The following is a 27,397-nucleotide window of genomic DNA, read 5'->3' on the forward strand; positions in this document are numbered from 1 at the left end:
TTGCAAAATACGCAGACATCACAAGAATGGGTACAACATTTCGAGTTTCCAGGCGCCAGCCTTGATCACATCTCTTTCAAATAAGCCACCGAAAGCCAGGAGTTCCAGTCAAGGATTTTCATCCTGCCTGCATAAGCGATGCGGAAAGAATGCATGGTGATTGGCGCCTAGGCAAAGTAAGCTGCATGATACACTGCAGAGCCTCAAACAGACTGATGACAGTTCCAGGAGCAATGAGTCTGCAGATTTTGACCAGGTTCAGCATCGCAAACTGGATCAGAATCTGGCCAGAAACGTGTATGAAATTGTACTTGAACGGCAGCCAAGCAGCGGTTGTGAACCATGTCGCTTTTCAACAGCCTCTCAGTAATCCATCGGCCGCCACCTTTTGTACTGATTCCGCACTCGATAGTACTACTTTCCGCCTTCTTTGGGTGCGATAGCCTTGGGCTCTGGTACATAGTCGAAAGTTCCTCCCATGTTCAACAACCAGACTTCGCCAGGGTTCGACGGGACCTTCTCTCCCCATAAGAAGTTGTGGGGGAAGCCCATATCGAACGGCACAGCTCCTTCGATCTCCTGAATTTCTTCATCGGAGAGATCCAGGGCTAATGCTTCGATGTTTTGCTTCAGATGATCGACAGTGCGACCGCCGACGATGGGGAAGACGTAAGGCGTCTTTTGCATGACATAAGCCAAAGCAACACTCGTGATGATTGTCCCTTTGCTGTTGGCGATCTTTTCCAGCACCTGACTGATCTTGATTTGCGCTTCGCTAGCCTGAACTTTGCGGCCCTCCTGGGACTTGCGTTGCTCTTCCGTCTTGAAAGCCTGTTTCCAAGTTAGTCGTTGTCTTCTCTGATCAGTTAACATTGAGTTAGGAGCACTCACGCCACCGCCGAGCGCGCCCCAGGGTGCCAAGCTCATTCCTAATATAGTGTCAGAAGTTATTTTCCAATCTCGCTATAAAGACGCTGCAAACCTTCAGCCTTGGTCATGGGAATGATCTCTCGCTCGAAGTCTCGTGAGGCAGCAGACCATCGACCTTGATATACGGAGAATTGGCGTAGTCCATGATTTCTGGCGTATTCATTGGCCTTGCTAATGAGGAAGTTAGACCAGCTCCTTTGATGGGGATGATTCCTGATAAAATTTACCTGACGATCCAAGCCGGGGTATCACTGATGCCGAGAAAGAGGACCTTGCCGGTGATGACGAGGTTGTTGAGAGACTGCATCAGCTCCGGAATAGAAGTAGAATAGTCCCACCAGTGGACGTAGAGCTGCTCTGTGTAAGTGACATCGCTTGAAAGATAAGAGACAAAGCTGCTCACGAGGTCAATGTAATCGGTCTTCAGCTTGCGTAAGCTTGCCTCTACAGAGGTATGCAAGCTCTTGGATCCGTTGCCGGTGAAGTTGGCCATGATCCCCGGCGCGTTGGGGCCCGCTTGGAAGTTTGTGGTATACTTGGTTGCAATGACTGTCTCCATTTCAGATACAGCTCCCACTGGGTTAGATGCTCAAACCTACCCATTTGGTCACGAACGCCTCTTTTCTTCATCCATTCGCCAATCCACTCTTCGGACTCTTCGAATTGGTAGTTGTTGGCGGTGTCGATGAAGTTGCCCCCCTGCTCATGAAAGAAGTCGAGGATCTCTTCGACAGTCTTTTGATCGCAAGTACCCATGTATCCCTTCCTGTCAAACTTCTTAGAAAAGGATGTCTGAGACAGGTTTCTTCAAAGTAATCTTACCAGGCGTCGCCAAAGTTCATGGCGCCCAAACACAGAGGGCTCACGCGAACGGAAGCCGTCGGAGAGAGAATGCGGTAACGAGCCAAGGGGCTCTTGGGCGGAGCTGCCATAGGTAGGGCCGACATGATGATAGGTATTGTGAGATGTATGAGGAAGTAAGTCGAATGCAGCCCAGAATGAAGAGAATTTAGGATAAAGTCAGGTCGGTCAGAATACGAGTTTGCGAGCTGATTGAGGTGGAATTTATATCTCTCCAAGAGTGAGACTTAGAGGAGGAAGGCGGGGGATCAACTAATACCGACCGCTCTTTCCCCTCCGGACGAAACGGGACGTACGACAGGCAACATGACAGGACGGCAGGCTGGCCCCCCTCAGTTGGCAGGGCAGACTGTAAGGTAGGTAGATCAAGGCACAGATGATCTCATTGTAATGTAGCTCTTCCAGTCTCTTCAGACGCTGTCAGTCCAATTGGATATGTGGATGTTTAGAGTTAGCTCCTGCGCCAGTCTCCAAGTCCGTGATGCTCCAGCCGAAGTGCCATGCATTAGGACCCTGCGCGAGTCCCGCATCCCACCTTAGCTCACACTAGAGATGCTTTGTGCCTAATCACCGGTCTTAAACCCGACGATTCGCACTACCGGTTGCGAGCTGCAGGTGCCGGGCGTACTGATGTCAAGCAATCGGACCAAATGAAGTCTCCAGTGACTTGCAGGTCTGCCCTGTGGACTTACAAGATGACTGAGAGCTGACGGTACATTTTCTTCTCCGACGGCAGATGATGATTGGAAATCGAAACCTCCCTTTCTGTCTTCACTCTACCTGACCTCAAGACTGCCCACGAGTTCAAAGCATCGCACAAAGCAGCGTGTCTAGTGAGCCTGGTTTTTATTCGTTGGGTCATGATTTGCGCTAGGCTTGCTGCATGAAGTAGAACAAATGATCAGCGGCGGACAAGATGACAATACAGCTTTTGAGATCATTCGAATTCGAGAGCTTCTAGAAACAGGAGTGGGTGGATTTCACGATATGGGCGATTAGAGCTGCTTTCTGCCGAGCGGAAGCTGGCGTTCGGGTTCGGGTTCGGCTCTCCTGCATGTCTGCTCAGATGATGACTAAGACGCTAAGCTCGAGGGCGGAACGGATCAACTCCTTTTCCTCTTCATCCCAATCCAGCCCGCCGGGACAGCAGTCAGCGGGCAAAAAGCGTCTGCATAAGGTAAGATACCTTAGCAAAGGCCGAGGGTGGTACGACAGTGGGCGTAAATGTGACAAGGGTCCTTCAACTTTTGACTGACAGTCTCAACGACCCATTGGCAACCACGTCCGACATTGCGACAGCCCCCCTTCGAGCGATTGACCTCTTGCGACTACGAAATGATCCGATAGTCAAGTCGCGAACGATCATGGCAATTGTCGAGCTTGCACGATGTCTGCCCCCGCCCCCGTTCCCTCGAAAGCCGCGATTCATGCACTTCGAGGTCTTCTCTTTGGGACTTCTTGCTCTCTCGTCCTCTTAGCGGAAGAGCGTCGCCAGCGAATCAAGATAGCAAGATCGGCAGTCGAGAATGGCAGAAGACTGAAGTCTTTGAAACGATACAGCACCAGTGGCGTCGCTGCTCTCGAGGCTCTCCAGGAAGAGGTCGCCACTGACCCAAATTTCGTCAGCTGGCCAACACGGTCTCGGAATCGCGACTCCTCACACGAACACGGCAGATTGGTGTTCGATAGCTCATATCTGGATCAACACGTCAACGAAACCAGCCCAGACGCACGACGCCCAACAAGGGCAGCAAGCGAACGAGATCTTCCACAAAAGACGATAGACAAGCGAGAGACAACGCAAAAGAGTGGCCGGCCGACCTTGAACGCTACGCAAAGACATAGGCATGATCCCTTTGTGTCCCGTTTCTCATCCGCAACCCCTGCGATACAGGACTTGTCTGCTCGAGACTGCGTTTCAAGGTCGTGTGGAAACCAACCAAATGGAGGGCCAGCACAAAAGAACGCCATTGATCTGGCGGTAGAACGTGTATTAAGCAACCACCATGGTGTTATTTCTCAGACTGCTGGGTTAGAGGAACTGCTTCGCAATTCGACGTCTATACGGCGCGAAAATGACATACCACCCGCAGCCCTGAATCTTGTTGCTCGAGCCTATCGGTTTGTGGACCAGTCAAAAATGCTGCCTGAATGGTTTTCGGAATTGTCTTCGCTGCTATCAAAAGCTTGCTCCCGGTGGAGCGATTTTGGAAGTGCCGGAAAGATACTGGAATTTGCGGTCCATCACAAAGTGGCCACTGAGAACGACGCGCTGGCGGAGTGTGTTCTTGAGTTTGCCACATCCCTCGTCTCGCCAACGATGCACCAACCTCAAAATGACGAAACTGCCACCGAACGATTACAAGCAGCGGCAAGGCTGTATGTTAGCAACTTGCTGTTGCCGCCGCTGGAGAAATCGAAAATACGGTCTGGCTACGTGAAAGTGGGCAAGGACTTGATCAGTCAAGCCTTGGCAGAGGAGGATGCGCGCCCTATTGACGTTGTCCAAATCTTTCAACAAGTTTCTATTTGGAGTTTCGACAAGCTTGGAACCATGGTCTGGTTCATGAGGCAACTCTTCGAGCATCAGCAGCATGCACTGGCCATCGACACATTTATCGGAATCTTCGCCAAGTTGAAAAAGACCTCTACATACTCTAAGCGTCTCTGCATGGACGTTGTCAACTCAGTCGTTGCAACTGGAGGCTACCAGTGTCGCGAAGTTCTTCAGATATTCAACCTGCTGAGGGAGCGCGATGGATGGGACGTGCCATGGAAATGGTTGGAAGACTTCATCTGGGTGCGTTGGAAGTCGACACGCAATTTCACGGAGACGCTTCAGCTTTTTGAAGACGCAAGGGATCACGATTTTTACGGTATCCAAGACACTCTCGAAATTCGATCGAGGATGGTGCGAGTCTGCATCGAGGCTAAACAAGCCAAGAGAGCAGATTTGCTCATGGAGGAACTTATATCTATATACCCAAAAGCTCAAACTGATATCAAGATACTCGGCCAATTCACCCTTCAAAACGCCAAGCAGGGGAATTGGGTCGGAGTCTTCAGCGAATTTGAGGCGATGAAGACAGTGCAAACGGCCAACCCTAACAACGAACGGCACTTTCGTCGCGTATTTGCGGCCGTACTAGAAACGTATGCGAAGACTCACACTTGGGGCGAGGTTGAGACTTTCATGGAAACGTACATCTCGGAATTCGGATTAGGCCTTGACCGCCACCTGGTCACATTCATTGCCGACAGACATGCAAAATGTCGCGACACGCAGGCGCTGAAGCGATGGCTGGTATTCTGTATGGATTCCGGCTACACCGCCGACGGCAAATTCTGGACCGCAATGTTGGTCAGTTGCCGCAGAAACTGGAAGTATAACGATAAACAGCTGTCCGACCTGTACCATGCGATGAAAGGTGCTGGCATTAGCACCGCCTTCCCTGGCCTCGATCAATGTTACAAAAACCTGACGAATACCACAAGCCCCCGGGCCAAACAAGTCCGGTTGAGAGCTTACATGGCAAGCCCTGCCCACGAGGTGGGTGCCTTCGAATCCATGAGAGCGGATGCACAGATTGGGAGGTGGAATAGTGTGCTGGCTCTTTATAAGCGTGCGCTGCACAACGGCATGGGTCACACGAGTCGTTGTCTTAAGTTGGCAGTCAGAGCTGTCGTTGAAACTGAAGGTCCTCGAAGTAGACAGGCCATGGCACTCCTGAGTAGTGCGCAGTCTGAAGGTTGCGACACCAACGAGGCCATGTATCCCGTCGTCCACGGCCAACTCGCCGAAATCGAAGAGCGCCGCGCCGGGATGGCGGGTGAAGACGGCCGAAGTATGGTCTACCCTGAGATCAAGGCCGTCTTCGACGACCTCCGCCTCAAAGATATCCACATCGACGACGGCTTGTTCAACCGCGCCGCTCGCATCTGCGAGAAACTGCGCAACTACCGGGAGATGGTCCAATTCTGCATCATCGCGGCCGAAGTCAACGGTCGCGGTGACCTCTGCTACAGCGTCTACAACTTCAATAACCTCCTCGCCGCCTACGTGATCCGACACGAGTATGGCAAGGTGCGCTGGCTGCTCGCCGAGCTCATGAAACGCGAGTACCGCACCTCCAAGGAGGTCAGGTACCGCCTCTACTGGGCGGTGCAGTACCTCCGGAAGAGCGCCGAGGCCGACAAGGACGAGGCGCTCATCCAGTCCGATAATGAGATACTGGCCCTTGTCCACGAGGTCCGCACGGCCTTGAGAAAGGAGAACCTCGACCAGAAGGCAGAGGTTAAGAAGGTCCTCGTCGACGCCATGTCCCATGCCGCTTCTAAACCCAAGACCACCAGCAAGGCTGATAGTCTCGCACCGGCGGCCTTTGGACAAGAGCAAGAGCTGTCCACGATGAGCGAGGACGAAGACAATGTTACCGGTGCGTCTGCGCATGCACTTGCTTCCGCACAGCCGACCCTGGTTAGGAGGGTTCAAAGCAAGCGCGAGGTGCCTGTGGACTCTACGGCAAGGCCCAGGGGTTTGAACGGGGCCGAGTCGCAGCCAGGCAAGAAATCTTACTCGTGGAGATCGACTACACTTAGATAGAGATGACAGATTTGGGCGAAGGATGTTTTGGGGGGGGGGGGGGTCCGCGTTCCGAATGATGGGAACCCCTTGTGTAAGATGCCACGCAACGTTGGAATTTATCAACACCAAGTGGCGTATAAACTATGTATTCACACAAATGTAAGCTTCACGGCGTCGATAGATATATGTACATGTAAACAATAGCCAACATAGAATGCATATTATCCATAAACCAAGGAGGCCAGTGACTACTTCAGTGCCTCTTGCACAAAAAAGGTATCTCAAGAGGTGAACAGGTGATGCCGAACATTCACCCGGATCACCCAGAGGTTTTCCCCCTCTTCACTTCAGATCACAACGGCACACAGAAGTCCGAAAAGTTGGTTAAATCCAAATTGGTATTTGCTCAGAGATGGGTTGGAACGGTAACGCGCCCGAGTGCAAAATAAAGCCTTGTAGAAACAGGCTCACCGGCCCCGCAAGAGGACCCGGCGTCGAAGCAAGAAAACTTCAACAGGAATATGGTACATGATGCTACTTTGGCGATTCCAGCCCGCAGAGCCCAACATACCACAGTGGGACTTGTCCTCTTTTCTTCTTTCTCCCTCCCATACTCCCGTTCTCTCCTACCACCAAGGGTACCGGCACAAGAGGTGGAGGGGTGTCCCTTTCTGCTGTCGGCGCACTCTGAAATGTCAACTTGCCGTCCTGCACGACAGATCCTCGCATCAACCTCTAGCCACTCTCACACCGGCGCACCTTCTGGCTCTCTAGCTAGTTCTGGTTACTCTTCTCGATTTCCCGTGTCGTGAACTGTGATAATAACGCCTCACCGCCCCCAAACTCGCCGGTCCCTAGTTAAAGCATGATGGAAATAGTCATCGCCAATCGTACCTGCAATCTGCCATGCAGTGAATGCCAGGGTAAACGCTCAGGATTCATCATCCGACCTCGCCGCCCCGCCAGTCTTCACTGAGGGTGATATACTGATAGCAATTTTTTTCGGCGCTGCTGTGTTTGGCCGATCTGCGAAGGTTTTCTTTCTCCTGACCATACTTGATGTCATTGATGCATTCGACCCCGCAGAACTACTGTTCCTGCGCTTGTTCTGCATCAGCTTCCCGAGCTCATCGTCATCATCTTCTTCGCGCCGTCTCTTCTCAGAAAGGCGTTCTGGCGGTGCGACCGAGGATGATTCACTGCTCGTATCGGAAGCGCCATCCGTTCCGTCTTGCTTTTCGCCAGACGTTGGCAGCACCTCAGGATCAGCGTTCTCATCCACCTCTTCATCCGAAGGGTAGTCGACCAGCGGTTTTGAGGCTAATGTTGACGCTGCTGAGCCATTTGTGGGCTGCACCTTATCAAAAGCCCTGCTCTCAGGTCCATCTTCGTCATCCGAGGTGTTGAAATAATCCTCCTCGGCTTGATCTACGGCGATGTGTTCCATCATCCTCTGATTGGTGTTGGCGGCCGTCCGTCTTGCCAGATCCTCTTCTGATTCCGTGTAGAACTCGGCGGTGTGGCCTTGAGTCTGGTCGTAGAGTACTAGGACGTTGCGGAAAGTTTCCATGTAACTCAAATCGACTAGTCGTTCCCGATAGTTTTGGACGAGGAACTTGTTCATGGCCTTTCTGTGCTCTTGTCCGGTAACGAATACGAAAAACTCGACACAAGCGGAGCTGAGGAGGTTGTCCCGATGCATAGATTGGGAGACCATGTCAAGCAAGGGCTCCAAGATGCCATGTTCCATGATGAGTCGATCGTAAAACTCATCTTGCATTCCTGCTAGGTTACGGAAGAAGCGAATGGCAACTGGCATTTACGGTTAGCAAAGCACGAGATCGTTTGAAAAGCTAATGACTAACCTAGTCGTAGATACTTCTCCGGGCAGGCAAACAGCTGGGCAATTCGCCGAAGTAGATCTTGTTGGTGAACGAAGGGTCTGCATTTCCCTTGGTGTTGTCTGATGAAGAAGCAAAGTATTTCGATGAGATATGTGAACATTGAGGCTTGTTGCAATGGGAATGCCATGCTGGTGCGGCCTCGAAGATCGGTGAGGGGCCTGAAGAGCCTTATTGCTGATGAAGCATAGAAGTTGTCAAGGAGGTTGGCGTGCTGAGGATCTTGCATTGCCTGGGGCCGTCGGCCTGGGAACTCCCCATTGGCTTTCGCGAAAGCCTCCTGCGACTGGAGCGGAGGGCCCTGGTCAAGAAGGACCTTCAAGGCATCTGAAATCTGTGCCTTGACGCCAAGGTCGACTTCCACCAAAAGCAGATCAATGAGCGAATCTGTCAAGGGCGGTTGCCTTTCATGAAGTTGGCGATAAATGGTGCCTCTAATCATGTGCGGGTCGTGGTCTATCAGGGATACCAGAACGTCGGTAGCGCCCACCCGAACGCTCACATCAGGGTGACGCAGGCCAAAGTTGATGACCTGAAGCAGGCCGTGACCGATGAAGTTGTTGTAAAGAGTTTGACGAGCCGGCGGCTGCAGATTCTTCGCAATTGCGCAACATTGCTGAATGAACAGAACAGCCTCCTTCTTCCGTCTCTGATCCGTTTGCGTTATCTTGAAGATGCCGAAAAGATCACCAAGAAATTCTCCATTCCCTTGCAGATGCTGGACAATATCCACCTGGTTGAAGAAAATCAGAGAGTTGAGAACGGAAAAAGTGGGATCATCCAGTATGCGTGCCAGTACAACGTCCTTCAAGTACTGAAGTCGGTAGGTCTGATGGATTTTCCTCCTGATCTGGTCGTCCTGGATCGGTACGACCTCCTTGTACCGTCCTTGGTTATCTAGCCAGTGGCGGTGGTTGGCTTTGTGGCTCGGGAAATCGGGGTCGTATTCGAGAGCGCCTACGACGCCTAGAACGCAGTCGTCGGACACGGCATGTTCTATTATGGCGGTGTCGTTGAGAAGAATGACGGTCTTCATGATGTTGCAAAGTCGGTGCAAATCTGATAGGCTCTCAAGATCTTCGGCCATTTCGACCAAAGGAATCAGTTTGCCAATATAGTCCTCGCCCATGATGCACTTGGCCAGTGCGTCTCGTCCATTGACTGTCTGACTCATTATGCGCATGCTAGTCTCAATTTCCTGGAGATTCCCGATTTCGGCTGGTGGAAGGCTGATGGTGCTGGGCATTTCCATGGCTAGATCGTCGGAAAGACTATCGTCTGAATGGAAAACGTTAGACTGGGGTCGTCCAAAACGGTCCCCGTTAGCACGCGACTTACCGGCAGCGACCATGCCATTCTGGAAAGTCTGTTGCACGCTGTTGACGAATTTCCTATTGGAAAGAAAAGTGATGAGCAATGAACATCAATGGCGGATGTACGAAGCCAGCGCTTACCATATCAGTGCACAGCCATCCGCCTCCTGGAATGAGAGGGCCATATCGATGCCATTGCTGGGTTCTGTCCAGACAATGAGAGTCTCTGTTTTCAGGAGTCAGTCTATCTGCGCCGCACACTGAGATGCCGTGGGACTTGCCTTGCTGCTTCTGGAAGCCATCCTCTTTGCAAATTTTGGTCTCCAATAGAAGCCTATCGGGGTGGTCTTCTGATTCAACTATGACTCTAGGGTCTCCGCGCTGATCATCCGCCGTCTGACGAGCACCATTATGTTAGCATCAAGACTTTTGATATGTTTATAGAGGAGGCATCGACGGCGGAGAAGGCGAGGCCGCGATAATGTATAGGCGCGTGACAAGACATACCTGCATGAAAGCAGCGGTACAGAAGCCGGTGCCGCGATCGAACCAGTCATTGTTGCGCAGCTCATAGACCTTGACGCGTTTCTTGTCCGTCGCATGATGAGGCACGGGTTGTGCCATCATCAATGGTTCGGTGCCCCCCTCGATAGTGAGACGGGGGTAGCTAAGGATATCGGGAGCGAGGTCGAGGTGTTGTTGAAGGGAAAGCTCGGCGTCGGTCTGGGTGAGGATGGTGAGCGCCACTTTCCCGTCGTTCGGTCGCGCCTGGAATGGGGCGCGGCTCTCTAGCGAGAGGTCGGTCGGTCGGGGACGAGAAGTCTTGAGCTCGCTCGTGCGAGAAGATGTTTATCGTCGTCGATGAATGCGTGGCCACGAGATGTGCCCGGGTGACGTAGGGTCGAGATGATCAGGGAGCCATCAAAATGGGAGGGGGCGGTCGGGTCGCGCGATTGGCGGGTGCCGGGGATTTGAGCAACGCAAGGCACGGTATATGCGTTGGGGAGAAAGAAGGATGCTGCGGCTGACGCGACAGCGATAGCGGAGTGCAGGCGACAATGATAAGCAACGCGCTTGCACGGATGGAAGGCGGCGAAACTGAAGTTTGGATGTCGTCGACTGCGGCGTCGCGGCGCAAAATTTTTGGGTTGCGTGGGATGGCAGATGATGATGAGATGGAAGAACTTTGAGGCTGTATTCGGTCGGTCGGTCGGTCGGTTGGTCGGACAGAGGAGGCAAACTGGGGACTCTGGGACTGGGTGACTGGGTACGGGACTTGACTGGGCTGGCTGGTCTGGCACCTCTCACGCTGGGACGGAAACTGCGCGGACTGCTGTCGCTGGCACTGGGTGCAGGTGGGTTCCACCTCTGCGTACGGATACTGCGTGCTGCGTGGCCGTGTATGGTGGGACGGGACAGTCCAATGCGCGTGATTCCTTGAGCTGGCAGCTTTGCTGGTTGCTCGATCAGGCCCCACAAGTGCCCACTCACCGCACTGTGACCCTACCGCTCATCGCTCCCACTCGCCGCTTTCTGGTTCGGTACCCGCATCGCACTAGCCGATTGTGGACTCGACGCACCTACCACCTCGCACCCGCGACAACCACTGGGGCAGCGTGGGCGGGCAAGGTGGGAGGCTTGCGTCAACGTGCGGCTACTCGTCTAATTATCTGCTTTTGGTAGGCGCTCGCCTGCTGTTTATCGATTGGCGGGGTCAGATGACTAAACATCCCATCGGGCATCAAGCGACAGTCCACCTCATGTTTTTCAAGGTTCCCATACAAGGAGCCGTCAATCGTGGATACTTTTGTCAAACTAGTATCCCTTGTTTCGCAGACATATCACCTTACCCAAGGTATCTAAAAGTATATATTCAAAGATACTGACCCGCCTACCTTTCCGAGGCAAATCAAGGTATGAAAGAAGTCAGAAGTCAAGGGTTGGCGGCACCGTGAGGTCCCTGCAGAAGCGCGGGAAAGCAAGCGCGCCCAAGGTACCTTAGTGTAGGGTTTTGTTAGGTATGCTCGCTCGGGGGACACACCTTCATTTAACCTTATCCTATTCACTGCTCATCCTCGTCATTCTACGTTTCTGCTTTTCGATATCAGCCGTTAGGCCGGGCTGTTCCGTGGAACCAGCGTTTGTTGGACCCAGGACAAAGATGCCCTTCCTCGAACCACTACGTCAGGTAGAGACTCCTTCCCCGCATCTCATCCGTTCGATGATCGAAGCCTAAGGTAGGGATCCCAATTGCCCGGAATGCCGGAATGGAGACGGGGACAACATTCCTCATCATCAGCTTACACGACCAGAGTACCCACCTACGTACTCAACTTCTGACTGGCCTTGCTGGGCTTCCCAGCTATCTTGCTGTCGCAAATCCGTTGAGTCCACGTGCCGCTCATACCAACAAGCGCTTCCATGAACCCATCTTCACCGGCCAGCAGCAGAGTACCAATTCCAAAACCCGACGTTTCGAAACATCGCCGTTCCAAGTCTTGATAGACAAGCATGCGTCGCATCTGATATAGTGCGTGCCCGCTTACAGCAATGGACCCCAAACCCCATTTCTTGCTTGGGTGCTCCCGTGCAGATCACACCAGAAGCTCGTGCCACATCACTGGGGCATTGGGGCATTGGGGCATTGGGGCATCGCCGCATCGGAACAATGGCCCTTGGGTTTTCTGAGAATTAAGAATTAAATTTCATGCAGGGATTGAGGGCTCCATCTTCGTGATATCACATTTTCGACCCCCACTTCCGGCATCTTATATATTCGTTTTCTCTCCGGCTGACAATGCTGCTTGTTCAATCCTCAGGAAATGACGAAGTCTAATTGAGCCCTGTAGGGATGCGACTTACAGAGTGAAGGAGCTTTGATGTCATATCAAAAGTCCGCTTTGCGGACTTTTAATCATCGATCGATACGATACGTGCGAGCGATGCACAACGAGCTCTTGGGCAACAACAGCACAGCCGCGAGTCACCCAACAACCCAAGTGCGAAAGTCGCTCAGGCTATCACACATTGGAGATATTGCCTCTCAAATGCAAGTATCAGGCAAGCCACGACGTATGCCTGATCAGCGGCAATGCCCCAGCCTGGACGAAATGGTCTTCCGTCATCGTCACTGCGATAGAGGAAAATCCGAACTTCGGCCCTCGCTAGCTTCTTTCAATGTCGTCAGAAGAGTCGAAAGTGGTCCGAAATCGCGTAGCCGCAATTCCATTGCACTGACGATCTTGACGATCCAGGGTTTACCGGTTTGGCGTACGAGTCTTGGACGGCCCAAATCGTTGCCTCCATGAATCAACCGGCGCATTGCAATGTACATGTTGACCATGGACATTGTTACTGAGCCCGGCCCAATGCTTTCGAAGGTTGTCGAAGCAGCCCTTCCATGGACTGTTCCCTTTCGGACCACTTCGAGCTTGTGATGCCACAGTCACGAGCACGTCAAGTCGATCAGCTTTGATGGAGATGGCGCAGTGGCGCAGAAGGGGACAAAGAAAAGACAGACGACTCGGGTCTATTCCAACGGCAGCCTACAGTTTCACGATTTAGGCTCAGCCGGTACTCCCGGATCGGGGTACTTGATGGTACGCGAGCTACGGCCCTTACAAGCGAGAAACTCTTCCGAATCTGTCAGCTGTCAACCCCTCGAACTCTGATCCGCTGCATTCCAGGGGACCTCGAGCAAACTAAGCAAGTACCGGTTGACGCGTGCTCCTGATCGTCAGGGTTCGCATAGCGACAGTTGTGGGAATTGAGACAACTATCGGCCTGCGCCAAGAATTTAGACAGCATCGAGAGGAAACGGGACAATCGCAGAGGCTGATATTGTGTTGCAGCACTTCCACTTTGCTCTCTTTGCGGTTCTCACTCCTGCCACTGCATCAGTGCACGTAGAGTAATCTCGACAAGACCTCTCTTACAGCGAGATCCAGTACTTTGTGCATAGTCACAACTCGGAGGCTGGAGCAGGGTTCTCTGCAGCCTGAACCAACTCGGAAACCTGGAAATCATTATTTAACGACCGGCGTCGGAGCCTAGGAACAATCATTGAATGCCCTAGCAGGGGGGTGGGAACCGCAACCCGGGCGGGCCGGGAACTGTCTGCTGGCATCCATCTGACTGGCGAAAAGGCTCGCCGAACGGAAAAATTCCACCTTTCGGGGGTGCGCGCCAAAAACCAGGGTCCTTGTCAACTTACATGGGAACAGGTACCTAGCGCGGCGCCTTGTTTAGTCCCAACAATCTTGATGAAGCAGGACAAACAAGTTTTTCTCCTTCCTGGAGGAGGAGGACGAGGACGAGGAGGATGAAGAAGGCAAGAAAAGGGAATGAGATTCAAAGGCGCTTCGACTCAGCATCTTATCTATGTCGCTTTCCGGAGGTGCTTGTGCCGTACTGATAGGCGTAGGAGACGGCGGTCTGCTACCTATGCATGTCAGACTGGACGAAATTACCTCGTGTTTTTCACAACTCGATACGGCCGTTCAAATGTTGCGGAAGCACGTGTGGCAAGAGCGATTCGAGCGTGGCAGCGGCATGCGAGTCTGACTTTGACGTGAATGACCTCATCTCTTTCGAATGTGATGTGTCCTTACTTCTCGCGTGTTATCGCCGATGAAAGTGGTATACGACTTGCCTTTCCCATACACTCGCTACCTGACATGATTACGGTTCGGTGAGTGAGATAGCCCCGGGGCATGAAATGCAACGGAACATTATCCCATGGCAGGGTCGTATTGGACGGCGCAGAATATTGATAGGCACCACCCACCCATGCGTTGATCGGGACGGTCCAGCCACGAACTTGAAATAGCCCCCCGTGGGCCCGTAGCCGTGGCCGACTGAGACTCTCTGAGAGATACACACTCCCACGGTCAGTCGTGCCACGCACCCTGGAAGAGAGACATGATAGCTAGGTCAAGGTTGGATGGCTTCGACGCGGCTGACTGCGAACTGAGTGCGTGGCAGCGTGCGAGTTGTGGGGGGGGGGGGGGGCGGTTCGGTCGCCCGTCCGGCATTATCACGGCAGCTCCATAGTACTCCGTAGAGCTTTCCAAAGCTAGACTCGTCAAATGATCATCAAACCCCCTTCACCAATTTTCGAAACTCTACCAAGACGGCTAAGCTAGGCCTTTTTCAAGCTTGGTTGCGGCTGCGGCTGGCTGAAGGTATCAATCCCTTCGCCGACCAGTTTGTCGGTACCAAGCCACATAAGTCTATAGATTTTGGTTGCACATGGGTAACGAGGATGCTTGGTAGGACAGATTCTGCCCTCATGATCACACTGCTTTGTATGTGAGGCTGAAAAGCCACCCTTCGAAGGCCCAGACCGAGAGACTTCTAGAGTCTACTTGACTGGACATGTTTTCGACGTCGGAAGTCAAGTTTACACGAGTCCCGTGGCTTTTTACCCTTACTCCCCGTGGAAGCAGGGATCCCAAAGATAAGGAAGAGGTACTCCGTAGTGTACGGAGTAAACCAGAGGGTTGAATCCGGCGCCCGGTGATGCGACAGTAGCCTGCATGACGAGTCTATCTCGCGGCGATAGCCAAGCTCAGCGCGGGATGTTTCCAGCCAGACTTGGAGGGCAGTATTTCCCACCTCGACAAGGCTAGGAACTCTGAAAAATCAATATTTCTAGGGCCAGGCTGCTGGGGGGGTGTTCAAGATAGGGAAATAGGTAGGTGAGCTGAAAAGCTCCATATTCCCAAAGCGAGCTACGAATGGACCCAAACGGGCGCGCTGCACGTACTTTGACATTGACTGCTGCTGCTTTCAGGTGGCCGAACGTTGAGCACACCCCCGGCTCAGCGTGCTGTCTATCCGTATCGTCTGCTTTTGGTCCAAGCAACCGGGTTGGACTAGGTATCATGCAAGAGCATGTGCGTCGGAAACGCGAACGAGGATGATGGCGACGGTCGGGGAATTTTTTCTTCTTCTTGCTCTTGCCATGTTGCGGTGTGCATGTACGTGGCGTGGCGTGCCGGTGCCGAGTAAGAGAGGCAGAGAGAGCACGCAATGCAGGCTTGTTTGGGCGTTTATACAGATTGTGCGGTAAGAAAGGCTGGTGTTATCTGTAATCCATTAGGTGAAATGAAGGGCTTAACATGCGAGCTCGGAATTATTGAGTCATCCTGGTCGATTGTGATGAGCTGGGCTTGGTACTTGCGTCAAGGATTGTGAAAGTGTCCGAGGGAATGACAGCGACAATCCAGGTGAGTTTGAGACGGGTTACTTGGCACCAGGAACCAGGCACCATCCGCGGTTAGTTCTTGATAGTCAAGACGGCCGGCATATGAGGCGCGTTGATAGGTTGTCACGGCTCACCAGGCTGAACTGAGCTCGACATACACAGTCGAAAACGGGACATGGAATCCTCGCATGGTCCGGCTGTCAGTTCCGCTTTGGCGAGGTATGCCCTGCAGTTGAGAGACACACTGACTCTGAGTGCAAGAAGACGAACCAATTGTTGGAGCAGAGATGTATATATGCAGATGTATGTTTGACCGAACTTACTGGATGAAGACTGGATCCAAGACGATGAAAAGATAAGATGAGTCGAACACCTGAATGTTCCACAACATGAGGCACCTTGCAATAAGACAGGCAAGGTAAGCACGATGGATGAATCGCAATGATGCATAATACCTTATCTTACATTGCCTACCTTAAGGTACCTTCCATTGAGTGAGGATACGGTAAGTACGTACCCGCGAGGAGCACCACATGGAAGGAGGCAAGATTGCTATTCGATAATTCCTTCCTTCGCAAGGTCAAATTCGGTTCGCCTGGCCTTCATGCCTTCCTGCTCCAGCAGGCCTACCTACCTTAGGTACCTACCTTACCTTACCTACCTGACTGGTACTCTGTACGGAGGTACGTACGAGCAGCAGTGACATTGCCTTAGGGCAGTCCGTGGCGGCAGATGGTTCCCGCCATCCGACCCCCCAGCAAGTTGGCAACTTACATTCGTCGATATGTCTCTTCGCCGTGTGGCCGTACCGCCAACCCGTCTCACATCTTAATGCAATCCATGTTCATACCAGCTGCCTAGCCCTGCTGGCTATCCACCGGCACAAGCAAGCTTCGGACAGGGGTATAATCTTACATACATGATACCCTCCCACGCTCACACTCCATGCCACGCCAAAACACTTTCAACGATTACGATGCCCACAAAAAAGCAGGAAATGGCAAACCGCCGTCGACCAAGGGGAATTTGCGATATCCAGCCGCTCCATGGTCTCGTTTGCGACCTGCCCGCCCTGGGGTGAGACCTGTGGGCCTTGGTTCGGCATGGGGCCGAACCTTTTTCAAAGGAGCACTTCGTTGCCGCCGGGACGCTGTCGCTGACTGCTTCACTGCCTTTTTCGAACGCCAGCAGTCTTGATTATACAGAAGAAGACTGACGACATTACATGACGACAACGACGAAGAAGAAGAAGAAGGCAGAAAACGGAGAACGCAAAACAACACCAAGATCGTCACGTCCAGCCAAAGTTTCGGTCTCGTGTAACAAGTAAGAGGATTGTCGTTGATGTAATGGGAATACATGCCGAGTGGCGTATAGGACACCTACGACGGAAGCCCAAAGATAGACCACGCTGCAGTAGCTTTCTGCTTCCCCCGCTCGTTGCCATGGTCGGTTTTGAGAACAAAAGACCCGTTGACACAACGTCAGACAGTCGACCGCTGGTCTTACTTGACCTAGCCTAGTCGACCGCGGCGACGACGAGGGCGATGCGTGGTGGTGGTCAGGCACACGCTCATGGTAGCGGTATTGGTGGTGGGAGTGCGAGACTTACGGGACGGACGGGGGGAGGGGCACATTGGCACACCATCAGCAATTCGCCAATTCATCATCGGCATCATCCACCCTCACTGAGTACCTATCCATCACCGGGCCCTGATTCCCCTGAAGCGGACCAGCAACTTTAGCTCGACGTGCCCCTGTCCAGTGCGGCTGGGCTGGGTCCTCCGCTCATGGGGAACAACCTAAACGTGAAGCCAACGCCGACACCAGCGCCATCAATCGGGGCCCTGGAATGTCCGCGCGAGTTTCCGTGCTGATGATCTGGTACTGGGTACCTGGGCGTCGTCTAGCGGCTTGTCTCCCACCGACGCTATCGAATTCCAACCAAAGACTTTCTTTTACTGCCACGATCACAACGCTCGTGCTGGAGCCGGCGCATCCCTGCAACAAGGTACCGCTACCTGTCTCTCGAATACGAGGGCCGTTTGGTCAAGCAAAAAAAAAAAAAAAAAAAAAAATAGGCACAGAACGCCAAACGTCTCTCTACCTTACTGCACAAATCTACACGTATTACGGGCCCAATCAAGCCAAGCAGAATAGACAGCCGCCAATATTTACCGGGCGGCCAGTCCTTGCTGAGCCGCTGCACCTGTGATTTGCTGTGCGGCGCTGGGAAAAGGCATTGAGAAACTTGAACCCAACTTTGGTCATGACACGAAACGAGGCGAGGCCAATACCAGCCTGAGTAGATTGTCACCATGGTTCGGAGACGATGGTCACAGGTCCCATCCCATGCCGGTCCAGTCCTACACATCCTCAGAAGCCGGTGCCGAGCGTTGGTTCCAAATCTGTCAAAAGCTTAGGCTAGTGACCTTCTTGTTGGTGCATTCGCGTCCTCTCTTGAATCCCAAGCCGCGAGTCGTCCAAGGACGCTATCTCAGTCAGCTTCTGGACCTGGACCTGACCGTGCGACTCAGGGGTATCGACAGATGGACCGGGACGAACGAAGACGTACTGAAGTCTGACGGCAGCCCGGCGACACCATTGACACTATCGTACGGGTTCCTCTACCCAAGAAGCGGGACTGACGGCGGCGCCATCTTCCAGCATCTTAGTCGGGATCGTCCTGAAGGCTGGACTCGCCTTGGTTGCCAAGAAAAGACACACATTGGATCCCTCGGGAGCCAGAAGCTGCAGAGAAAACGAGCGAGCTGCACGTCGTCTGGGACCCCCGCTTGTGAATTGTCCCAATCCACGTCGTCCATGCACCCATCCCATCTCCTTCTGCCACCACCCCCATGCATATCCCATGTCCAACCCCAAGACACACACCACCGCCACGCCTTAAAGGAACCTGGGCTCCCGACCGAACCCAGCTTCCCTTCTGAGCTGCCTGGTGTTCCTCCCAACTCTCGCTCATCTATCCATATTACTTTGGCTTTTGCAATCCGCTTTTCCGGGCAAGCATTACCTAAGGCTGCTTGATAGTTATTTGCTTATATCCCTCCCCAACCTGCCCTACCTGTGGTACAATACTCGTCCAACTCTCGCTTCAACCTCCCAACATTCATCCGTCCACCTGCCAGAGAGGCACGAGCCATCTCCCATAACGACCGTTACTAGTGAAAGTGAACGGACGACTTTTCGCCAAGCCGACACCTTTCCCATATCGCCAAGTCAGAGAGTCATCCGAGCTGGGATTTGGTCTGTGGTACCGGCCGAGTTTCACCTGTGCGGCCTGAGTATAGCCCAAACCAGCTGCCCGGGCTCGACTTATACGAAATCCTGCCAGTCATAGAACAACAGTACCCCGGCCGTTGCCTTTATTATCTTTTCATCTCCCACCACAAGGAGCCGTAGCGGTTACCGTCTCTTCTCTTCCAACAGAGATTTTGTTGGTTTACTAGTCTAAGTGTGGTTCATTATTGACGGCTCGCACCGTCTCTGCTAAACAACCTTATCATCGTGGGCCCAACGGTACCAAAGAAAAGACCAAGATGGCTGTCTTTTCGCTTTTCAAGAAGTCTAGACAACAGGCCAAGGAGCACAAGCAAAAGCAGGCAGAGAAGGCCGCAGAGGCACCGAAACAGCCGTACAAGCACATTCCTACTCATGCCGCCATCGACGCGCTTGCAGGAGCACCATCAGCATTTAAGCATGAGGACCGACCCAGGATTATGGAACAGAACCGACGGCGAAGTGCGATGGCCGCCAGCGGCTTGAGCAGAATGCCCGGCCCAAGTCTGCCTCGCGTCTCAAGCAGTCTCTCGCACGTCACCTATCCTTCCGCTCACGCCAGCCCGATGGGCACTATGCCTAGGGCATACAGCTACAGCGGCGGTCCGCCCCCGATGCCTTACTGGCAGGAACGCAATACCAACTCCATCTACGGAGTCCCCGACGGCAGCCGCATCTCACTCAAGGGTTCACTCAAGGGCAAAGAGGTTGATAGGTCGTATGCTTCGGGGCGCAACAGTCCGTCATCCATCAAAGGTAGGTCACACTAGATGATCTTGCCAGTTCGAAAGAGAGCCAGAGACTAATACCTAGCAGCCGAATCTCCCACGGGTAGCTCAAGCCGCTCGACCAGCTCACAGGAGGACCTGGAGATGAAGCCCGCTCGTCATGTTTCCATGCCACCTGCTGCCTCACAGGCACCTCGAAACCCGGCCGCTGCTGTTCACACCCACCGTCTTCACCCGAGTTCTCGCCGGGCATCGGATGCATCGGAGCGTGCCGATGGCTCTCCGAAAGCCGAGCACTCTTCGCCTTCTACAGACCGAAGCAAGCCGCCGCCGTCGATGCGTGGATTCAGTGCAATCCCGGCAATGACGTCTCTTCCCCCGATGCAGTTCAACAACTCTCCGGCAACCCAGCAAAACATGGTTGCCTCGTCAGCCGCCTCGACTGCTAGCGTCCGCTCTTCCTCGGGATTCTCTTCATTCAACTTCAATATCAACACCGGCGCCCCCTTCTCGGCGCCCATGTCCGGACGATCGTCGGCTGCTACTACACCAGCAGCTTGTGTAACGCCCGAGCCAGTGTATGAGTCCGTCGAAGAAGAGGAAGAAGGCGGTTCCTATACCTACGCCCCGCAACCTGTTGCAGCTGCGCCGTCTGCCTTGAAACAGAAGGACCGCCGCAGCACCTCCAAGTCCAAGGTCACGCGTTTCACCGAATTGGAGACCATCGACTCTCACACGGAGAAGGCAGTCAGCGTAGCCAGCATCCCCTACGAGAACACTCGCCGCGACACCACACCGCCGCATGTCATCAACAACGCCGTCGCCGTCGAAATGGTCAGCGCCGCGCCGTCTGAAGTCGTTTCTAGCAACAAGGCCGGAAAGCGCCTTTCGAAGCAAGCCGGCTCCAAGCTGACTAAGAAGAGCCGTTGGTCAACAAAGAGCTCATCCGCCGTTGCCGTTTAAACGGTACTAAGACGCCACCATTTACACCATACAAACACGTCTTTCCTACGTCAACATTTGCTCATGGATTCGGGTGCCAAACTATAGCCTCTTTCTAAAACTTGCGCGGGCGTTTGAGGATAATGTCTTACTACAATGACGCCATGAGACTCGGGGTCTCTTGGCTTTTAATCATGCAACACTTTGGGATCAAAAAAAAATCGACAGGGGGCATCTTTCAGAGTTGCTGCCGCTGGACTTCAGCAACACTGGATACTTCACAGGGACTTGAACATCTTCAGGGTCGGATCCGGGACGGGTCCAATTGTTTTCTTATTTATTTGATGACCATATCATGACCACAACTTATACCGATAACATAGACACTTTCCTTACCTCTCATATTACTACCATTACTACAACGTTGGCAGAATAGCGACCAGCGCAATGAAATATCGAAGCCTACATCTACAAAGTCTCAATATGTCTACCTTTTTTTTTTCTTGCACTTTGCATGAACTGATGTCGAGCTTCATTTCGACTCGAGACAAAGATCCGCATTCACGTGGGGAAGGTCTCGAAACGAGAGACCTTCGATCATCGATAAGACGGGAGGGAAAAAGAAACAGATGGAGACAAAAATAAGCTCACATTTTTTCTTTTCCTCGCCCCCTTGTAGCTCAAGTGACGTTTCCAGTACAACATTACAGCGAGTCTTACATCATGGTCAGCGTGTGGGCGAGACATTGGCACTCTGAGCATGCTGTGCGTGCCTAGGAAGGTGGAAATTCTACCTCTGTGAATGAGACAATTTGAATGTCTCGGAGGCACGGCACGGCAGAGAGAAGGAGAGACACAAGGCTCAGAGACCCGACTTTCTGCGCTTGCTAACTTGTCTACCAGCCAGCCTAGTAAGGCTTGGCCTTCAGGAGGACTTGATGGACATTCTTCCCCATCGGTCGCCAGACTTATGAAAAACCTTGATTCATGTGGCGTCAGGTTAGCTATCCCACTCTCTTCTGTTCCCGGCTGATAGCTTGATAAAGCTATATCCAAAAGCCGTCGTCCGTCGGGACAGGACTAGAAGAGGCAAGGTTTAGTGTCTTTAGTGTGTTTCCCTAGATGGTAAGGTTAGCACAGCAAACGAGCAGCTGGAACTTGGGAAGCTTTGCCAATCTAGATCACGATGCCGTGTGCGAATTGCGATCGTCAGTGCTATTGACGATTCGGCCAATGCAAATGGCAAGAAATAGCCAAAGGTGTCGCTTTCCGTCCGGAGCGGACTGCTTGATCCGAGCGGCCAGGACCCAGTACCACGGGCACGCCGATTGTCAAAGATGTACGGATACCACTGTCCGGATAGTCTCGTGGAAAAGGGAAAGAGATCGTCAGGGTCCACGCGAGGTTTCGCACATGAACGTGGCCGGCAGGCAATGCCCAGGGATCGTCAGGAGCGAAGAGCTTTTGGAGTATGGGTCTAGCGTAGATGACGAAGACGAGTTTGACGCGTCCAGCCGTCTTGCTTAAGTTGTCGATACAACAGGCGATCCCCTCCTCAACCCCCACACGCGTGGATTTGGACAATGGCGGTGGAGACTGATGGCAACGCCAACACACGCGTTATCGGGTCCTTGCATATGCGCCAGAGGTAGCTCGAGCCTTGAGGGTAGGCTCCTCTCCGCAGATGTGATGGGTCAGGTTTGGCGAAGCAGGCTGAGCAAGATGATGCTTGAATAGGTGGATTCTTGTTGTCTCAGGGTCGACGACAAGCCAACTCGTCACTGGGAACCAAGGATGAGGTCCTTTAAAGACACGGAAATGCACGATGCCGATATGCTCGTCTGATGCTCTGTTTCCTCGAAGCTGCAGGCTCATACTATCGTCCAAGCCAGTATTGCAATTGCTATGTTTTGGCATGGGCAGCGGCAGCGGCCATAATCGCGCTGAGTCAACCTGTCTGTCAGCCAGTCTTCGGCCGAACAAAGGTATGCAGGGTTCGATGGAATATTGACTGGTGGCGGAGGATTGTGCGCCGCATGGCATATGCGGTGCAACTCAGGCGCTTTTGCCCTGCCTCGGTGGCTTCAATCCTGTATCCCCTTTTCATTGATTAGGCACTCCTCAGCGCCCAGAGCGACACCAATGCTGGGCAAATGCAGCCCGGTCTATTGGCTCCGTTGGGATGGGTTGCATGCAGGTTCTCGGACGTTTCGTTTGGTATAGACCGGCCCAGCTCACGTTGGCAGTCTTGGCTACCTGTCTGACTTGCATCGAGGAGGGGAAAATTCAGGCGGAGCGTTCGGGGACCGAGTGAGTGTTGGAACAGATGTGCTTCTCTCTTCTCTCCTCGCTTACAACTGACTATATCAAGCAGTTGGCCGAATCTGGATAGACCTGAACTCGAGAGGCGCCGGGGAAGAGCACGGGAAGGGCTTGGTTAGCAATTTCCACAGGAAGACCGACTGGCGCTCAGCTCTGGTAAGCCGTGGCTTAAAGGAACCGCCTGGGCGGCTCTGGATGACCCCTGGTTGATCGTGCGCTCCTCGCGAGACTGGGGTTCCGGAGTTCCTCAATTTTAAAGTTAGCGATAGTTCTTTGGCGCTCGCTTGGAGGCTTGTCAGATGTAGTCATTGGATAGCATTCGACCCATTGATGGCTGGCCACTTTTACGGTCTTGTCTGGACGGCACGGGAGGTGACGAAGGTGTAAGATGGGATAAAGGTACCAGATTCACCTCTTTACATCACTCCCAGGACCGAGCGTATGAGACGTCGCGTGGCTTTGGGGACGCATGGCATTTACCGGTAATGGCGGCTTGCAGCGAGCGGCTCAGGTGCCGCTGATGACAACACGGTTGACTTCTATGATCTCGTATGTGGCCTGGGTAGAGAAGTTGGGACAAAGACTAAGAGTGACTGTCGTCGTTTGGTATATACGAGATGGCATCTGCAGAGGTATGGCGATTTGAGGCTTTCTTTCATTGCAGCGTGGGGTAAGGGTTAAGCTGTGGTCCTGGAATGTGGGTTGGCGCGGACTGCAATGGGTCTGTTCATGGTACAGCATTGCGATGTCTTGGGTCGGAAACTGACGCAGCATGTTCATTGACTGTGGCTCGGCTCGAAGCGCGTCGTTGCCATTCTTCATTGCCCCTACACACAATACTTCAGTGAGGATATCCGTCAAGAGAAGAGATGTTGTCGAGCGACTCGGAGAATACGTTGAAGAGGCTTCGGCTGCCAGTCGTGTGCAGAAGAGTCCGAATAGGTAGGGTTACGCTGATAAAATGCAAGAGAAGACTCTCTCGGCTGGTGCCGAACAGATACGATATTGCTCCCAAAAATAGGTATCTGTAGGTGAAGAATGCGATTCATGCCAAAGTCACATTTGCATCGAACATGCTGCCCAGGCCCATCTGAACTTACAATGGAAGGTGCTAATGCGAGAGGCTACAGTGTACCTTATCCCCCACAAGCCGAAAATAGTGGGAAAGAGCATCCCCTCAGGGGACCTACCTGCCTGCGGAAGGCACCTAGAGAGGTACGCTAGGAAAGACAGGTACCTACCCCTCCATGCCAATTGGCTCTTGCCATTGGAAGGTGTCCCCAGGGGTCCAACCCAATTGGCCAGCCTCGTTAAGCCACAAAAGGGGGGCTCCCGCGAGCTGCCGCGTTCCGCATTACGTATCCCAGAACCCCATAAACGGTGGTGCCGATGTTACATACCCATCAATTCAGTCGATGCGTTCGTCTCATTGTCATTGAATTCAAGCTGCAGCTGCGGCAGTTGCAGCAATTTTCTTTCTCGTTCTTTTGTTGTGCGTGCAACAGATACCTCTTTTCTTTTCATTGTAATTCTCGCAATATTCACTCTTTCCCTCGCCGGCACTGACCAAAGGCGATTCCGACACCAGTCAGCGCTCATGGTCACCATCGCAACTACACAATGGATCAGATAACCCAGGCATCGTGGCCGGCCCTTGGCGTCGCGCTGCTTAGTCTCGCCGCTGCTGGTCTTCTTACTGTAAGCTAGCTCCCCCATCAATATGTACAGCTCGACTTTCCAACCAAATATCTCCATTTGAACCCAATTGAAGCTGACAGTTTACCTTCGACAGATCTTCATCACCCTCCACCTCGTCGCTCCCAAGCCCCGCGCCGTACTCCCCTCCGAGAAAGTCTACCTCACCTCCTCTGCCTCCGGAAAGCCAGTCCAGGTCACAGCCCCTTCCTGGTTTGACCGCTGGTTCGCCGAGCGCAGCGTCTCTGAGGCGCGCGCACACTTGACCGATCCTCGCGATGTCCCCGACTCTGGTGCGACAATCGACCCTGCGGACGTGCGCCTAACCGTCGTGCTTCCCGCCTACAATGAAGCCACCCGCATTCTTCCAACCCTCGAGGAAGCAGTTGAATACCTCGACGAGAACTTTGGCCGCCCCTCCTCCCCGACCAAGCCCCTCCTCAGCCCTACAACCCCGCGCCGACGCTACAAGAACCCGCCCTCCGAGGCCCTCACCGGCTATGAAATCCTGATTGTGGACGACGGATCCAGGGACAGCACCGTCGAGGTCTGCCTCGAATTTGCGCAGAAGAAGGGGCTCCACGATGTCATACGCGTCATCAAGCTCGAGCGCAACCGCGGAAAGGGTGGCGCCGTCACTCATGGCTTCCGCCACGCTCGTGGCGAGTATGTGCTCTTTGCCGACGCCGACGGTGCTACAAAGTTCAGCGACCTGGGACGTCTGATTCAGGGTTGCGAGGAGGTTGTTGACGGCTCGCATCGCGGTGTTGCTATTGGCAGCCGCGCCCACCTTGTAGGCAGCGAGGCTGTTGTAAAGGTATGTTCCTCTCGCAAGGCCCCTCAATCCCAGATCAAGATGCTAACATGACCAAGCGATCTGCCCTACGCAACTTCCTCATGCGATCCTTCCACCTCGTGCTTATGATTCTCACCCCGCCCGCCACATCCCGCCTCCGCGACACCCAGTGCGGCTTCAAGCTCTTCACCCGCGCCGCCCTTCCACACATTGTCCCGTACATGCATGCCGAGGGCTGGATTTTCGACATTGAAATGCTCCTGCTGGCCGAATCAGCCCCGCCAGCTCCCGTTCTCGGAGAAGACGGCAGTGTTATTGGCACCAGCCCCGGAATCCGCGTAGCTGAGGTGCCCGTCGACTGGCACGAGGTTCCAGGAAGCAAGCTCAGCGTCATCTCGGACAGCATCAAGATGGCCCTCGGTCTGGCGATTCTCAGGGGTAGCTGGATGATGGGTGTCTACCGTCGAAGATTGACGTGATGCAATGTTTGTGTGGGGTTTCGCTTCTTTTGTGTTTTATTCTCAACCCTCTTGATCATCTTGTCCGGAGGAGACCGAAGGGCTTTCAGGGTTCCCCCTTATTCTAGATCGGGGTCAAAAGTACTGGTAAAAAAGTTGTGATGCAGAATTTGGAGTCTGCGCATATAGATCGGGCAAGGATGATTTGCCCACACTTCATCACATCGTCAGGTAGACAACCTAGCTAGGTCAATGGAGGCCCATACATGAGCCTTGGTTCTTGGTCATGCACACGTGAGATGTTTGACAGAAGCAGGAGAATGTGCCCTAACCGCCTTTATTTGGGAAGTAGTTGAGCCAAGATTCCCCGTGGTAATGCTACAAAGGTCTCAAAATACTAAAGCCTGGGTTCTATTGTTACGTATCGTCGTCCGTGGTGCCATTCTCTGTCAAAGACTTCTACTAATAATGATTTGTGGTTGGCCAAAGACTGAAAGCGAACTACGATGACCCGTTCTCCCAAGTGAATAGGCTATCACTCCCTAGCCTCAAGCTCACGATAACCATCACTGCGAATCCTCGTTCGCGGTATGACTATTCTAACTGACTGCCTTTCTCAATCGTTGCTCGTGTTCGTGGCTTTCTTTACTCGAGGCACAGTCGAAGATACGATGAAGGTTCTCCAAGCCAGATAGACTACAAACACTTCTATGTGAACACGGCTACTAGACGTCGCCCTATTCCCGTACCATACCCAGGGACGAGCGTACACGAATTAATCAATAATAAGTAACAAACATATTCCAGCAAGTACCTGATCAAATCTTCCTTCATCTCATTATTCACAAGAACTGCTCCACATGTCACTGGGTTAATAACGTCTGGGCCTAGCATGTCAATTACGAGGATGGCGTGTTCTAGAATACTCGTGCTTTAAGTACCGTCGTTGTGATGTTACGGCGAACCTCATATCCTGCCACGGAACGAGAATGGTATCAGTACTCGTGAGGCACTTTGTCATGTACTATTTCGCGTCGACCTTACATTCGTTCGGTACATAGAATGGCGCTCTTTTCTTCGTCTAAATGGGTTGATCCAAGCTAAATTTCAGTCCACTTCATACGCCCATTGCTGCGTGCCATAACTCGTGGTAAACCCTTTACTGATGCTATACCTGATAAGGGTCTTAGGAGATCCGGAGAAAAGCCCACGAGCTTACGGACATTAAGAAGGGAGACTTTGGCCTTCTCCATCACACCCAGGGTCGCCTTGTCTAGAAGAATATCGGTCCTTTCTATACGTTACATGCTTAGTAGGAGGAAAGCCTTAGGAAGGAATGAGGTACATATAATATACGGTCA

General features: G+C 52.9%; 5 protein-coding genes across 5 annotated transcripts, besides 2 other annotated features; 3 read left to right on the forward strand and 2 right to left on the reverse strand.

Annotated features, from left to right (window-relative positions):
* Positions 1–414: 414 nt before the first annotated feature.
* CTAM01_03224 (aldo/keto reductase) lies at positions 415–1,877 on the reverse strand (the record flags this gene model as incomplete). Its single annotated transcript, XM_060519261.1, has 6 exons — positions 415–831; positions 892–929; positions 983–1,101; positions 1,158–1,479; positions 1,530–1,696; positions 1,753–1,877. The coding sequence occupies 6 exons, from the start codon at positions 1,875–1,877 to the stop codon at positions 415–417; spliced, it is 1,188 nt and encodes a 395-aa protein (XP_060386260.1).
* A 1,301-nt stretch (positions 1,878–3,178) lies between these two features.
* CTAM01_03225 (uncharacterized protein) lies at positions 3,179–6,394 on the forward strand (the record flags this gene model as incomplete). The annotated part of the gene is made up of 1 exon (XM_060519262.1): positions 3,179–6,394. One exon carries the CDS (start codon positions 3,179–3,181, stop codon positions 6,392–6,394), a length of 3,216 nt encoding a protein of 1,071 aa, XP_060386261.1.
* A 913-nt stretch (positions 6,395–7,307) lies between these two features.
* Positions 7,308–11,104, reverse strand: CTAM01_03226 (uncharacterized protein; the record flags this gene model as incomplete). The annotated part of the gene is made up of 8 exons (XM_060519263.1): positions 7,308–8,188; positions 8,242–9,555; positions 9,616–9,668; positions 9,732–9,788; positions 9,850–9,986; positions 10,098–10,378; positions 10,671–10,978; positions 11,082–11,104. The coding sequence occupies 8 exons, from the start codon at positions 11,102–11,104 to the stop codon at positions 7,308–7,310; spliced, it is 3,054 nt and encodes a 1,017-aa protein (XP_060386262.1).
* A 7,046-nt stretch (positions 11,105–18,150) lies between these two features.
* CTAM01_03227 (uncharacterized protein) lies at positions 18,151–20,786 on the forward strand (the record flags this gene model as incomplete). The annotated part of the gene is made up of 3 exons (XM_060519264.1): positions 18,151–18,369; positions 19,266–19,851; positions 19,912–20,786. 3 exons carry the CDS (start codon positions 18,151–18,153, stop codon positions 20,784–20,786), a joined length of 1,680 nt encoding a protein of 559 aa, XP_060386263.1.
* A 3,921-nt stretch (positions 20,787–24,707) lies between these two features.
* CTAM01_03228 (glycosyltransferase family 2) lies at positions 24,708–26,057 on the forward strand (the record flags this gene model as incomplete). Its single annotated transcript, XM_060519265.1, has 3 exons — positions 24,708–24,785; positions 24,880–25,599; positions 25,656–26,057. The coding sequence occupies 3 exons, from the start codon at positions 24,708–24,710 to the stop codon at positions 26,055–26,057; spliced, it is 1,200 nt and encodes a 399-aa protein (XP_060386264.1).
* Positions 26,058–27,025: 968 nt separating this feature from the next.
* Positions 27,026–27,089: a sequence feature (Short protein (CTAM01_03229, KAK1506897.1) was converted to a misc_feature.).
* Positions 27,090–27,218: 129 nt separating this feature from the next.
* Positions 27,219–27,226: a sequence feature (Short protein (CTAM01_03229, KAK1506897.1) was converted to a misc_feature.).
* Positions 27,227–27,397: the final 171 nt, after the last annotated feature.

Source organism: Colletotrichum tamarilloi, assembly GCF_030869305.1.
Source record: "Colletotrichum tamarilloi strain Tom-12 chromosome Unknown Scaffold_7.1, whole genome shotgun sequence".
Taxonomy (NCBI): Eukaryota; Fungi; Ascomycota; class Sordariomycetes; order Glomerellales; family Glomerellaceae; genus Colletotrichum; species Colletotrichum tamarilloi.